General features: G+C 39.2%; 1 protein-coding gene across 2 annotated transcripts in view; it reads left to right on the top strand.

Annotated features, from left to right (window-relative positions):
- Positions 1-14566, top strand: part of GRM7 (glutamate metabotropic receptor 7) — a gene marked incomplete at both ends in the record, with an annotated part of 531934 nt that overhangs the window by 361199 nt on the left and 156169 nt on the right. For both annotated transcript variants that reach the window (XM_081320747.1, XM_081320746.1), the window contains one exon: positions 6426-6626. In XM_081320747.1, coding sequence (XP_081176873.1) covers positions 6426-6626 — 201 coding nt within the window. The remainder of the gene's footprint in view (positions 1-6425; positions 6627-14566) is intronic.

The following is a 14566-nucleotide window of genomic DNA, read 5'->3' as shown; positions in this document are numbered from 1 at the left end:
AGAAAGTAAAGACTATCTAAAGAAACACAATTTACCTTGGATTACAGAGGAACAGAGACAGATTATGAATACATCTGTCACTGTACAGGAACTTTCTGAAGCTAAAAAAGAGAAAGGCTCCAGGACCAGATGGATTATCAAATTCTTGTTATCAACGTTTTGATACTTTTACATTCTTTACAAAACACAATTACCTCTGTGCTACAGGGAGGAAAGATGCCAGAGAAATGGAAAAGAGTCAATATGGCATTAATGTCTAAGGAGGGACAAGATTTGATTTTAACAACAACAACAAAAACTATAGGCCTAGATCATTATGGGTTGCCTTCAAACCTTCAAAGCACTTCTCAGGTATCATTCAGTGAGGACTAGCATGGAAGAACTACATAAGATTAAGAATAATAAAAATATCTGACCTTAGCATGACATAGATTCTAATGACTGAAAAACAAAATCACACTGAAACTGCCTGAATCAGAAACTATATCTTACGTGGGACTCTAAATGTATATAAAACTTTTGGTGATCTGGGTCATGACCCAGTCTGTGGTGACCATGGTAGACATGAATTCCCAAGCTGTCTCAGACTCTGTGCCTTACAGAAGTTACACTGAAATTCTCCAGTACCACAGCTCTGAAGAGCTCCACTACCACTCCTGCAACAGTGTTGAATTGTTTGGCAGGATGTCCACTTCAAACTACATTGTTATCTGATCAGCCTTACAGATAAAGTGTATAGCTATCTCTAAAGCAGGGGCCTTCAAACCTGGCCCTTTTATGACTTGTGGACTTCAACTCCCAGAATTCCTCAGCCAGCATGCCTGGCTGAGGAATTCTGGGAGTTGAAGTCCACAAGTCATAAAAGGGCCAGGTTTGAAGACCCCTGCTCTAAAGCAACACCTCAGACAGTCATTGAAAGTCTTGCAAACAAGAATAGCCATTCTATCATCCCAATCCTGGGGTCACGGCTGGTTCTGTATTCAAAAAAACAGATGGAACTTATTAAATATTAGTGTTCAATGAGTTGCATCTTTAGCTTCAGTCCACTTGCAAAATGTTTGAATGTAGAAAATGTATTTTAGAACAGAAGCTCCCAAAATAGCTTAAGAGCATAATAGCCTTTCTTCCTCCCCCGCAAAAGTTTATTATTCTATGTTAAAATGTGATTTAATTATTAACCTTGCAGCAATGCTTTTGGAGAACATGTACGATCTTTAGCTCATTGTCCACAATGATGGATTGCATATTTTACAGATGAATGGAGAATGAGTGACTTTCGTAAAGAAAAGTTGATGAAGTGAATATTTCTGGCCACAAAGGGATCGTGATTTTGATCTTCTGCAAATTATTTCACCGTAACAAACGGTGTTGGTTTTCCTCATGAGATTCTCTATTTAGGAGTGCAACGTAAGGGGAAAAAAAGGAAGTTCAATGTGAATTGCCTACCAAAGCAGAGGAGAAAAGCCATTTAAAAGAAGAATATCTGTGTACATGGAAATATTTCAGTGTTTTCTCCATTTTTGTTTTTTATTATAATTGGTTTTAGAACCAACACTTGTGATATCCAAGAAATGATTGTTACAATTTCCTCTGCAAAGAATGAAGAAATATGGACTGCCTTGCAAATGAACATTTCACTGGCATTTTGTATATCCCACAGCTATTTTATTTCTTCTGGATTAAGAAAGAAAACACATGTACACAGAAATAATTTTGCATTTTGTCAAGAACTTCAGTTAGCTTTTGATTGAAGAGTATACCAAGTGTAAAACTTTGGAAAAATGCGTACTTTGCTAAATGAATGAATAAAAAAAATATCTTTTCAGACAATTTTTTTCTGTTATGATTAGCTTTCTTTCTTTCTTTCTTTCTTTCTTTCTTTCTTTCTTTCTTTCTTTCTTTCTTTCTTTCTTTCTTTCTTTCTTTCTTTCTTTCTTTCTTTCTTTCTTTCTTTCTTTCTTTCTTTCTTTCTTTCTTATCTTGCATGCCGCCTAACTTGCCAAAGGCAACTCTAGGCATTGAATAAAATACAGTATAAAATTAAAGTAAAACTAATATACATTTGACTTTATTTTATTTTCTATTATTTGCTTAACAATGATCCCACAAAGAATTATTGGTTTGAGTATTAGTATGGTTTTTTTTTACCTTTAGATTAGAAAAACTAAATTTATTTTTTGAATATCACATCAAAATTTTCATAAGCTCTTCATGATTAACTCTAGGTTACTGATAGTGCTGGGGTAGATAGATTCCTTTGTTTATTATGTATTCATTCATTTAAATTTATATGCTGCCCTAATGCGGACTTATTCGCCCTCAGGAGGGCTCCTGCCTCCTGGATACGACCTGTCGCCCTTTGTTCTATCTCCCTTGAGGACGGGCCCAACTGTTGGGACCCTGAGAGGTGGTTGGGCATGGATAGGGACCATTGGTTGAAACGGACTAAGAAGCCCCTAATATGTTTTTAGCCAGTTTTATTAGGCGGTTGGGGAGGGGGGAGAAGGGCAGGGTTGGGAGGGATAAGGGGTTTTTATCAACCGGTGGTCAGTCCAGGCCGGAGATGGTTTCTGGTGAGATGGGGATGGGGTTGGGGTCTTCTGGTTCTCCTGGCAGTGGGGTGGGGTTTCAAATCCCCACGATGATTGGAAACGGCAGCAGGTAGTTACACGGAGGGCCATATCAACATCTGGGATCACGCCACCGCTGTCTTCAAGCGGTGGCGTGCTCCGACCCTCCAGTTGACACCCGTCTATCCAGGGATGAGGGAGATCAGGCCCCTGAGCTCAGGATGGTGTATTTTAATGCCAGTTCCATTGTGAATAAAGCTCCCCTTGTCCGAGATTTGATTGAGGAGGAACGTGCGGATGTGGCATGCATTACAGAAACATGGTTGGGCCCAGGGGGAGGTGTTCCTGTGACCGAGTTCTGCCCCCCAGGTTTCTGTGTGCTGCATCATCCACAGGCTCAGGGTAGGGGCGTGGGCGTGGCGGTGGTTATACGAGAGACCTTATGTCCTCGAGAGACCACTGTTGTACAGATTGGCGAGTGTGAGTCTCTCCTCCTGAGGTGTGGCCCTGGGGTTCAGTTGGGCTTGTTGCTGACATACCTGGCACCCAGCTGGGTTGCAACGGCCCTGCCCGAGCTTCTCGACACCCTCTCAGGGTTGGTGGTTGAGTTTCCCAGACTTATTGTTCTGGGTGATTTCAACCTTCCTTCCCTGGGCAGGTCGTCAGAGTTGGCTCGGGAGTTCATGGCCTCCATGACGGCCATGGACCTGACCCAGATAATTCAGGACCCAACTCATGGAGGGGATCACACTCTTGACCTGGTTTTCCTATCTAGGCAGTGGTTTGATGATCTGGGAGGGGGTTTGCCAACTATTGTTCCCCTGTCATGGTCTGATCATTATCTCCTATGGCTTGTGTTCCAGTATGCTACCCCCCACTGCTGGGCTGCAGAACCAACCAGGTGGTTCCACCCCAGGCACCTAATAGACCCGGAATAATTCCAGACTGGCTTGGGTCTATACCTATCTCCCTCACTCACAGCCCGGCCGACACCTTGGTGGATGCCTGGGAAAGGGCTGCTACTGAGGCGCTCGACTGTGTTGTACCCTTGCGACCCCTGTCCTGCCGCAGATCCCGTTGGGCCCCATGGTTTACTGTGGAGCTCTGGGAGATGAAGCGTCGGAGACGGGGTCTATAGAGCTGTTGGAGATCCAGCCGGTCTGAATCTGACCGATTGCAACTAAGATCCTTCATAAGGTCTTATCTCGCGGCGATGAGGATGGCAAAGTCTAATTACTTTGCTGCCCTCATTGCGTCCGCAGAAAATCACCCGGCCACCCTGTTTAAGGTGACTCGCTCCCTCCTTAACTAGGAGGTGAGGGAGGAGCCATTACAGGGGCGAGCCAAGGAGTTTAGTCATCATCTGGTGGACAAAATCGCTCAGATTCAGGCCGGTTTGGACTCTGGCTGGGCAGAGTCTGACGTGGAGGAAACTAACAGTCTTGAGAGTGTTATCTAGACTGAGTTCGATCCTGTGACCCCTGATGAGGTGGACAGGATTATGAGGAGGCTGAGCTCTACCACCTGTTTATTGGACCCGTGCCCCTCCTGGCTGGTTTATTCAGCTTGGGAGGAGACATGAGGCTGGTTCCAGGCAATAATATCTGCTTCTTTGAGGGAGGGTATTTTCCCCGCCTCCCTGAAGGAGGCAGTGGTGAGACCCCTTCTCAAGAAGCCAGCCCTGGATCCAGCGATTTTGAACAACTATCGTCCGGTCTCCAACCTTCGCTTTTTGGCAAAGTTTGTTGAGAGTGTGGTAGCACATCAGCTCCCTCTGTTCCTGGACAAAACCGATTATCTTGACCCGTGCCAATCGGGCCTCAGGCCCAGGTACAGCACAGAGACGACATTGGTTGCGCTGGTAAATGATCTCTGGCGGGCCCGGGACAGGGATTGTTCTTCTGTCCTAGTTCTATTAGACCTCTCAGCGGCTTTTGATACCATCAACCATGGTATCTTGCTGCGATGACTCAGGGGACTGGGAGTGGGGGGCACTGTTGTACAGTGGTTCTCTTCCTACCTCCTGGGCTGTTCGCAATTGGTGTTGATGGGAGGGAAGAGATCCGCCCTGAGGCCTCTCATTTGTGGAGTTCCTCAGGGGTTGGTTCTCTCTCCCCTCCTGTTCAACATCTATATGAAGCTGCTGGGTGAGATCATTCGTGGTTTCGGGGTGGGGTATCATGAGTATGCTGATGATACCCAGCTTTTTCTTTCCACCCTAAACCAACCCAGTGATGTACTTATTGTGATGTCCCATTGCCTGGAGGTGGTTCAGGTTTGGATGGGAAGAAATAGGCTTCGACTCAATCCTGCCAAGACTGAGTGGCTGTACATACCAGCATCTCGGGTGAATCATTTTTGTCCATCATTAATGATGGGGGATGAGGTGTTACCCCCTGTTGATAGGGCTCGTAACTTGGGCATTCTCCTGGATTCATGGCTCAGTTTCGAAGATCATATAGGAGCTGTGATCAGGGGGGCTTTTGCCCAGATTCGCCTGGTGCGCCAGTTGCGACCCAATTTGGACCGAGATGCCCTATGCACAGTCACTCATGCGCTTGTTACCTCCCGGTTAGACTACTGCAATGCTCTCTACATGGGGCTGCCCTTGAGGACCACTCGGAGGCTTCAGCTGGTGCAAAATGCAGCTGTGCGAGTAGTAATGGGAGTTTCCTGATACTCTCATGTAACACCTCTTCTCCGTGAGCTGCATTGGCTTCCAATTCTCCTCCGGGTGAGATTCAAGGTGCTGGTGATGACCTATAAAGCCCTAAATGGCATGGGTCCAGATTATCTCAGGGAGCACCTGCTGCCAGAATCAGCCTCCCAGCGTCCTGTGCGCTCCCACAGGGAAGGCCTCCTTAGGGTTCCGCTGGTTAGGGAATGCCGATGGAGGGCATTCTCTGTGGGCACGCCTGCCCTATGGAATGAACTGCCGGTAGAACTTCGGACTGCCCCAGACCTTCGCTTGTTTCGCCGGGACCTTAAAACTTGGTTGTTTGATCTTGCTGGCCTGGACTGTGGGGGTTTTAATTTTAATTTTAATTTCAATTTTAATTTCAATTTTAATTTTAATTTTAATTTTAATTTTAATTTTAATTTTAATTTTAATTTTAATTTTAATTTTAATTTTAATTTTAATTTTAATTTTAATTTTAATTATTTTAATTTTAATTTTAATTTTAATTTTAATTATTTTAATTTTAATTTGTTTAATTGTGGGCTAGTCTTATTTAATTCTATTTTAAAGTGTACTTATTTGTATTGTTTTAACTCGCCCTGTAAACCGCCCTGAGTCCTTTGGGAATAGGGCGCTATATTAAATCAAATAAATAAATAAATAAATAAATAAATAAATAAATAAATAAATAAATAAATAAATAAGGCTTTGTACTAGATAATAGATGATAGACAGACATACAGACAGATGAGAGAGAGAGAACGAGAGAGAGCATTTTTTTTCTAAACTACAGCTTATTTGGCTTCAAAATCATTTTTTCAGTATTTCCTGAAGGGATCTAAGTCTTAACTTTTGTACACTGTATTTTTATTGTATCTATTGCCCTGTACACCACCCTGAGTCCTTTGGGAGAAGGGCGGTATAGAAATTAAATTAAATTAAATTAAATTATTATTATTATTATTATTATTATTATTATTATTATTATTATTATTATTATTATTATTATTATTATTATTATGAATTTCACGTTATATTTTTTTTAAGACTGTCCTTTTCAAATAATTACTATTTCTTGTCATTCTCACCCATGATTTTTGATATGTATTTAATGCTTTTATCTGATGTTTATCAAAATCTCCCCTGTCTCTGTGTCTATATCCTTAACTATGTAGGACAGGAAAGGATCGGAAAAGACTCTCACTATGAACAGGAGGGTCGAGTGCAGTTTGTGATCGATGCTGTTTATGCCATGGCTCATGCCCTCCATCAGATGAACAAGGATCTGTGCAGTGATTATTCTGGGATCTGCCCAGAGATGGAACATGCAGGGGGCAAGAAGCTACTGAGATATATACGCAGTGTTAACTTCAATGGTGAGTCCGTATTCTTATATCTCCTCTTAACTGGTTAACCAATACTTTATTAACCTAATATTAATGATGTGATGTATTGTAAAATGTGTTGCTTGAAAAGTTATTTTGCTCAGATTTATCAGGGGAATGAATTATTTTGAAACTTTTTGGCATTTATTTTTGTCTAACAACTTTCCTATTATCATATGGCTAATTAAAAATGTAATAGGAGATATATATCCAGTTTGGTCTAGAAGTTAAGGCACCATTCCAGAAACTAGATGACTTTGAGTTCTAGTCCCATCTTAGGTGTGAAAGTGGGCTGGATGACTTTGGGGCTGTCAATCTCTCTCAGCCCAACCCACCTCACAGGGTAGCTGTTGTGGGGAAAATAGGTTGAGGAAGGAGAATTAAGTATGTTTGTCACCTACTATAAAAATAATAAAGGCGGAATAAAAATATTTCTATTCTATTCTATTCTATTCTATTCTGTTCTGTTCTGTTCTGTTCTGTTCTGTTCTGTTCTGTTCTGCTCTGCTCTGCTCTGCTCTGCTCTATTCTATTCTATTCTATTCTATTCTATTCTATTCTATTCTATTCTATTCTATGCTATTCTATGCTATTCTACTCTACTCTACTCTACTCTACTCTACTCTACTCTACTCTACTCTACTCTGTTCGTCTACTTCTAATCTATTCTATTCTATTCTATTCTATTCTATTCTATTCTATTCTATTCTATTCTATTCTATTCTATTCTATTCTATTCTATTCTATTCTATTCTATTCTATTCGATTCTATTCTATTCGATTCTATTCTATTCTATTCGATTTGATTCGATTTGATTCTTAATTATATTATATATCCTCAGTTTTAAAACTCCAAATGAAATGGAGTTTCCCAAGACTGTTTTATAAGATATGTGAATGAATATTAATAAAATAAAATTAATACTTATAACCTATTGGTAATGATTGTACTTTCAAAGCCATGTTGCTTGTAGCTAGTCTTCACTGTGTGGTAATTCTATTGTCATAATATATACATTTACAGTCCTACATGTATAAAACTTATGCAGTTAGTCTGTTGCAGAGAGTAAGGAAGAGGACTTGCAGAAATAGGCCAGATCCTTTGGCAAAGCAGCAATGGGAAAGACATGATTTAAGTCCAAAAGAGGAAGAGGGTATACACAAAAGACTCAGACAGACACTGCCCTAATTCACATGAGTGGCTACTGAGGATTTGGGCAATAAAGCATAGTCAGACTTGCAGAATTCTATTACTATAGCTAATATTAATAACAAATCTATTGTTTAAACATTTTGTGGAACTGATTTCTTGGTTTTGATAAGGAAACGTTGGAGGGTGAAGGAACATCACATGTTAGGGAAAAAAGGTTGGAAAACAGGTGGTGGGAGATGGCAGGGATAGCACTCTCACAGATTAGCTTGCATGAGTCATTATTTGTACTTGAAAAAGAAAAGCAACTGATTGCCAGAAAGGTTCCTTTCGTTCTTTCGGACAGCCAGAGTAGAAATGGGCATGAAGCATGCGGCTGAATCTGCTTTTGCTCTTCCCCATTGCAAACCAAAAGGTTATTCAAAAAGGGATATATTTTTCTGGTAGAAAACACCATTTCTCTGTCAGAAAAATTTTCGTCCAGCTTTAATCTTCTTGGCTGGAGGCTGGCACCAAGATGGAACTCTGTTGTTATTGTTATTAGATACAAACAAGAAGAAAAACAATACTAGAAGTTTTTAAGAAGAGACTGGACAGCCATTTGTCTGAAATGGTTTAAGGTTTCCTGCCTGAGCAGGGAGTTGGATTAGATGACCTCCAAGGTCCCTTTCAACTTCTTCTTCATCATCATCATCATCATCATCATCATCATCATCATCATCATCATTATTATTATTATTATTATTATTATTATTATTATTATTATTATTATTATTATTATTATTCGCACAGTCAGCCAGATGTTCAGACTGGATTTGGCATTTTTGTCTACCTATCAAGTCCTTACCAAGGACCTGGGATAGGCAGATGTGGATGTTTGATGGTGTTACAGATATCGTTGCAGGATGGAAGCAGTTCCTAGTAAGGCCGCCTTTTGCAATTGACTAATGGTGAATTTGACAGTGCCAATGGTGTTCAAGTGGTGCTCCAGTTGTTTTGGTGCCTATTACTCAAGGTGCATATTACTATTGGTACTACCCTTGCTTGCCTTTGCCACAGTCTTTCTATTTCTATTATTTCTATTTCTATTTCTATTTCTATTTCTAGTATTTCTATTTCTGTTTCTAGGTCTTTGTATTTTGTTATCTTCTTCAGTTCTTTCTTGTCTATTCTGCTGTCTCCAGGCACTGCCACGTCCACTATCCAGACTTTTTTGTCTTTCTTATCGACAATTGTTAAGTCTGGGCTGTTATGTTGCAGATGCTTGTCTGTTTGAATTCTGAAGTCCCAGAGCAGGTTAACTTTATCATTTTCTATGACTTTCTCTATTTTATGATCCCACCAGTTCTTGCTTACAGGCAAATGATAGTTCTTGCAGATCTTCCATTGCACCATTGTTGCTACTTTGTCATGCTGCTGCTTGTAGTCAGTCTGTGCAATCTTTTTGCAGCAGCTTTCCAGGTGGTCCACTGTTTCTTCAGCTTCTTTGCATAGGCGGCACTTACTGTCTGTTGCTGTCTTCTCAATTTTGACTTTGTATGCATTTGTCTTTAAGGCTTGGTCTTGTGCAGCCAGAATTAGTCCCTCGGTCTCTTTCTTCAACTTTCCTGCTCTTAGTCATTGCCAGGTCTTGTTATTATCTGCTTTCCCATCTTTTTTTTTAATGTACTGGCCTTGTAGTGCTTTGTCTTCCTATGCCTCTATTCTGTCCTTCATTTGGTCTTTCTTGTAGGCCAGTTTGGTCTCTCCAGTAGTCAGTAAGCCTTCCTGATATACTAATTTCAGTGCATCTTCATCATTGTCCTTCAGATATTCTTCCAAAGCCATTTTTTCTTCTTCAGCCATCTGATGACCTTGCAGCATTCCACGTCCACCTATTTGCCTTGGTAGATAGATGATGATGATGATGATGATTGGACAAAAGCTAACTCCCCCCCAAAACACATAGGACTTTTACATGCACAGACAAACCTACATGTATAGCTAATGTACTTAGGCTGATCGATTCTGCAGACCATTGAATAGTTGGAGCTGTATATTCGTCTTTCCAATACCAAACAATTAGTCAATTAGTTGTAAGTAAGGTACAGAAAATATTATTTCTTACTCAGAAGTCAATTCTCATGTGATTGGATACACTTCAAAAGAATACAAACATCTAAAAGCACAGAATCTCAAAATTTAGTTAAGGCATGCAATTACTTCTTTCCCAAATGGAACAATTATTGAGTGCTATAAAAACATGTATTTAAATAAAGCATTAATTCCTCTTCATCCCCAGCAATCTCACCATTTATACTACATTAAATTAAATGAAGACATTTCTGAAATATTATTTCTTACTGAATTTCAGTGAACTCATTACTGAAAAAAAATCTTATTGAAAACAATGTAATCTAAAACATAGTAAGAAGCTGTGATGATGCAGTATTGCAGGCTAATTCTGCTCACTGGCAGAAATTTGATTCTCACTTGCTCCAGGTTGACTCATCCTCCCATCCTTCGAAGGTTGGTAAAATCAGTACCCAGATTGTTGGGGGCAACATGCTGAGTCTGTAAATGGCTGAGAGAGGGCTGTAAGACAGTGTGAATTTGTATATAAGCCTAAGTGCTGTTGCTATTATTTTGCTGGGAGGCTGTAAATAATTAAAGATATGAATAAACCAGAATGGAAATATTTCAGAAGTCAATACAATTATATAAGTGTAGGTCTGAGTGCTATTGAAGTTTTCAGTATTTTTAACATCTCTTTCTATTACTTAAGTAAAACTTGCAAAGAAAATAAGCAAAAACAAAGAAAAAGAAAAAAGGATATTTTTCTCCCTCCAGGTTTTTAAGAAAAGACTGGACAGTCAACTATCTGAAATGGTATAGGGCAGACATGTCAAACACAAGGCCCGGGGACCAGATGTGGCCCGCGAAGTGGTTTCATGTGGCCCACGAAGCCATCCTGGAAACAGTGAGGGAACGGTTCCCACTGCCTTGGCCCTGCCACAGAGACCCTCCTTCTTCCAGAGACCCTCAGATCTGTCCAAGTCCTGCCCGGGCCCCCATAGGCACCCTTGATGCAAATGATGTAGAGCTGGCCACGCCCACCCAGTAGGCCATATGCAATCTAGCCATGCCCACCCAGTAGGCCACACACACCCTGGCCATACCCACCCAGCCCCCTGAGGGCAACCACAATGCTGATGCGGCCCTCAATGAAATTGAGTTTGACACCCCTGGTATAGGGTCTCCTACTTGAGCAGGGGGTTGGACTCAAAGACCTTCAAGGTCCCTTCCAGCTCTATTCTGATTGATTGATTGATACATGTAAACATACAAATAATGATTATAAAAAAGGAAACAGCTATTTAAAAAGCAGAAAAAACAATAAAGAACAAAACATTATTTTTTAAAACATTCTGATAGCCCCTCCTTTCTTCCCCTCCCTTTCCCCCCATACTTCTACTTGCTGCTTGAATATTTTTGCACTATACTTTAGACATTATTACACATTTCTGTTTAGAGATGATGATGGTCATGATGATGATTGATGGGCTCTCTGCTATGAAGACACAACCTTAGCAAATTGTTATTAGTCATCTTGACAGAGCTAGGAGGTTGTAGGAATGAGACCAGTATTTCTACACTTGATGACAAAGCAAAGGAAGCAAGATTTAATGTTAACATTTGTTAATTATGTAAAAGGGAGAAGTTAAGGCTACAATTGGTTACTTAGGTTACTTAGAAGTAACCTAAGATCAAAGAGTTTTAGAAGGCATTTTTAGTATGAATTTCAAAAGATGCATCTGTGTTTCTATTATCTGAAGGATCTGACACCTTCTTTTCCCATAGTCAGGAATATAATAAAACACACTACATGATCAATGGAGGTCAAAGAAAATATATTTATTCAACCCAGCTTTGTCAAATAACATTGAGTGGCTGTTGTGATGGACTGTTCCTCTGTCTCCCTTCTGATAGAATTTTAGTTTAAAGCTTTAGTCAAGCTTTATCAATAGAATATAATCTGTTAGTTTATGACAATAGTTCTTGCTTTCTCAGTGTGAACATCTGTCTCCTGTGCAATCCTTCCTTTTGTATTCTGTTAAAAATGTTTCACTTTTTATAGTTAACCACAATATCTAAATAAATGGGAATTTTATATTTCTTAAACATTGGTCTTCTGATGAATAACATATACTGTATATTTTCATTTGCATAGATTTTGCTACAGGATGCTCCCATTTATTTAAAAAAGTCAGCATTTTCCTTTTATAAAATGGCTTTATTATGCTTTTACAATCTTTTATCAGTCTTTAATTTACACTTATTGTACAGTACATATATATAAAGAAATTATTCTTGGAGAAAGAGCTATCCAAGAAAGAAATGGTAAACTGAAGATGGCTCCTCAAAAAGTGGAGCTGAAGACTGTGGTGGAATGAAGAGCTGGTAAGTAGACCAGCTCTTCAATAATTCCTCTCTAGACAAGAAGAGAATTTGAGATTGCCCACTTTACTTGGACTTCAGTAAGGCATTTGATAAAGTAGACCACAACCTACTACTTGATAAGATAGAAAAATGTGGGTTACACAGCATCACCACCAGATGGATTTGTAGCTGGCTGACCAGCTGTACTCAGCATGTGGTCCTTAATGAAACTGCATCTACATGGAGGGAAGTGTGTAGTGGGGGGTACCCCAGGGCTCTGTTCTGGGCCCAGTGCTCTTCAACATCTTCACCAATGATTTGGATGAGGAGATAGATGGGGAACTCATCAAATTTGCAGACAGCACCAAGCTGGTAGGAATAGCCAACACTCCAGAAGATAGGCTTAAGATACAGAAGGATCTTGAGAGACTTGAACATTGGACGCTATCTAACAAAATGAAATTCAATGGTGATAGATTGGTTTATATTTTTAAAGTTATTTTGGATTTCTTTGTGGTTTGAAATCATTGTTGTTTGAATTAGTTGCAGCATATCATATACTGTATCTCCTCTTGAAAGGTATTTGTTTTTTTCTTGATAAGTTTCTATAAGTTTCTAATTTTCCATGATAGCCAAGAATCAAGGTTTTCTTTTCTCTACAAATAGCTTTGGAGTCACAGTTAAGTAGATATTTGTAATCCAAAGTGTTCATTTTTTCCCCCTGAAGTCGATAATTCTCTCTTTGTCTATAGCCCAGATTGTTTTCTTTTTTATCACAGCTGTTCTCTATTGTTAGAGCTTTGAAGGTCAGAAGCACAGATTAGTTTTTTCCAGATTCTGACAGCTATGAGAGCCATAGCTGTCATAGTCTTCATCCACCACTAGATATCAGCACCAGTTCATTTTGCATTTTTTAAAATAAACAGTTGTCTTTAAAATGAGAATCTTAACCATTCAGCAATTTCAAACTTATCCAAATTTAGGCTTTATATTCATTTCATTTCATTTCTATATGTTTAGTCCTCCATAAAAGGTTTAATTCACTGCTTCTGTTAGTAAAAGGGTGGAGAAAAGATCCCCCTCCTTCACTTTTGGAGATTTTTTTGCTTCTTGGGATTTTTTCCCCAGGAAATTAGTTGATAAGTAGGTTAGAGAAAATTGATGTTCTTACCCAGATTCAAATGTGCTGTTTACAATTAGCTTAAAGTAATACTTTTTGACTTTGGTTGCTTGAAGCTTGGGCTAGACTCTGAAGTTAGGCTAGCCTTTATCCTGTTGGTTTCTGCAAGGCTTCTCCTGGACCGATGGGGTCGACCATCATCTCTCCGTGGTCCATGGGATTTCCTTCTTTCTTTGCCACCTCTTCAGGGCAACTTCTGGCCCATTTAGGGTCCCCTAACAGGAAGAAATTCAGCATAGGGTGTGGAGCCCCACGATCCCTCAGCTACTGTGCCACTGTGAAAAACCGGAAGCCTTGAAATAAGATTTTGGAGTTAATTATAAAGAAACCTTCCTGTGGGAAATGGTTTTGTTTTTATTTATTTATTTTTTAAATAAAAACATAAGATAAGACTAAACATTGGATACTAAAAGGAGCTAAAATGAACTAAACATTTCAATTAAAGGAGAGCACTCAAACTCGACTTCTAATTACAGAATTAAAAATACTTTAATATTGGATATATTGAAGAATATTTTTGAAGAATGCACCCAGAAGTTAATTTTAATAGTGTCTGCCTCTATAAATAGACTAGGTCTAAAAGATTTTATGAAAGAGGAACAATATTTGACAAGATTAGGAATGATGTAAAGTGGATTTTAAAATGACAGGCTACAAGAATGACATGGAAAAAGTTGTGACACTGGACTTATAAGAGAAACTGGTTGAAACCTTAACAATTTTAAAAATATACAAGCAACAGACCAAGAGGATGACTTGGATAATTTTCCTATACTGGATTTCCAAAAGAGGCCTGTTAAAGCTTTGATGAATATTGTGAGATGGATCAAATAAAAAATGAAAAGAAATCACATTCAGTGACATTATTTAAAGGGACTTAAGATCAGGATTGTTAGAAGTAAAGGGAACAACATAACATTGCTCTATTTGATGAAGGCTAAAATAGGTATTTCATTATATTGGTAACCTTGAACAGATTTTATGATGAATCAGGAGTGAAATAGCAAGGTTTTAGGGATTTGATTATATATAAGAGTTGTAATGTTGGAGAAGATAATTTGTTGCATTTTAAGAGAAAGTTATTTGTTACTAAAATTGTTTATACTAGTCATAAATGTGGGAAGTCATTTCTTTATATCTTTATTTTTCTTTACTATACTTGTATCTTTTTTTCTACATCTT

Source organism: Vipera berus (assembly GCF_964194415.1).
Source record: "Vipera berus genome assembly, chromosome: 2".
In the NCBI taxonomy this organism is placed as follows: Eukaryota; Metazoa; Chordata; class Lepidosauria; order Squamata; family Viperidae; genus Vipera; species Vipera berus.
Note: the sequence above shows the minus strand (reverse complement) of the source record. Positions and strands in the feature narration are given on the sequence as shown.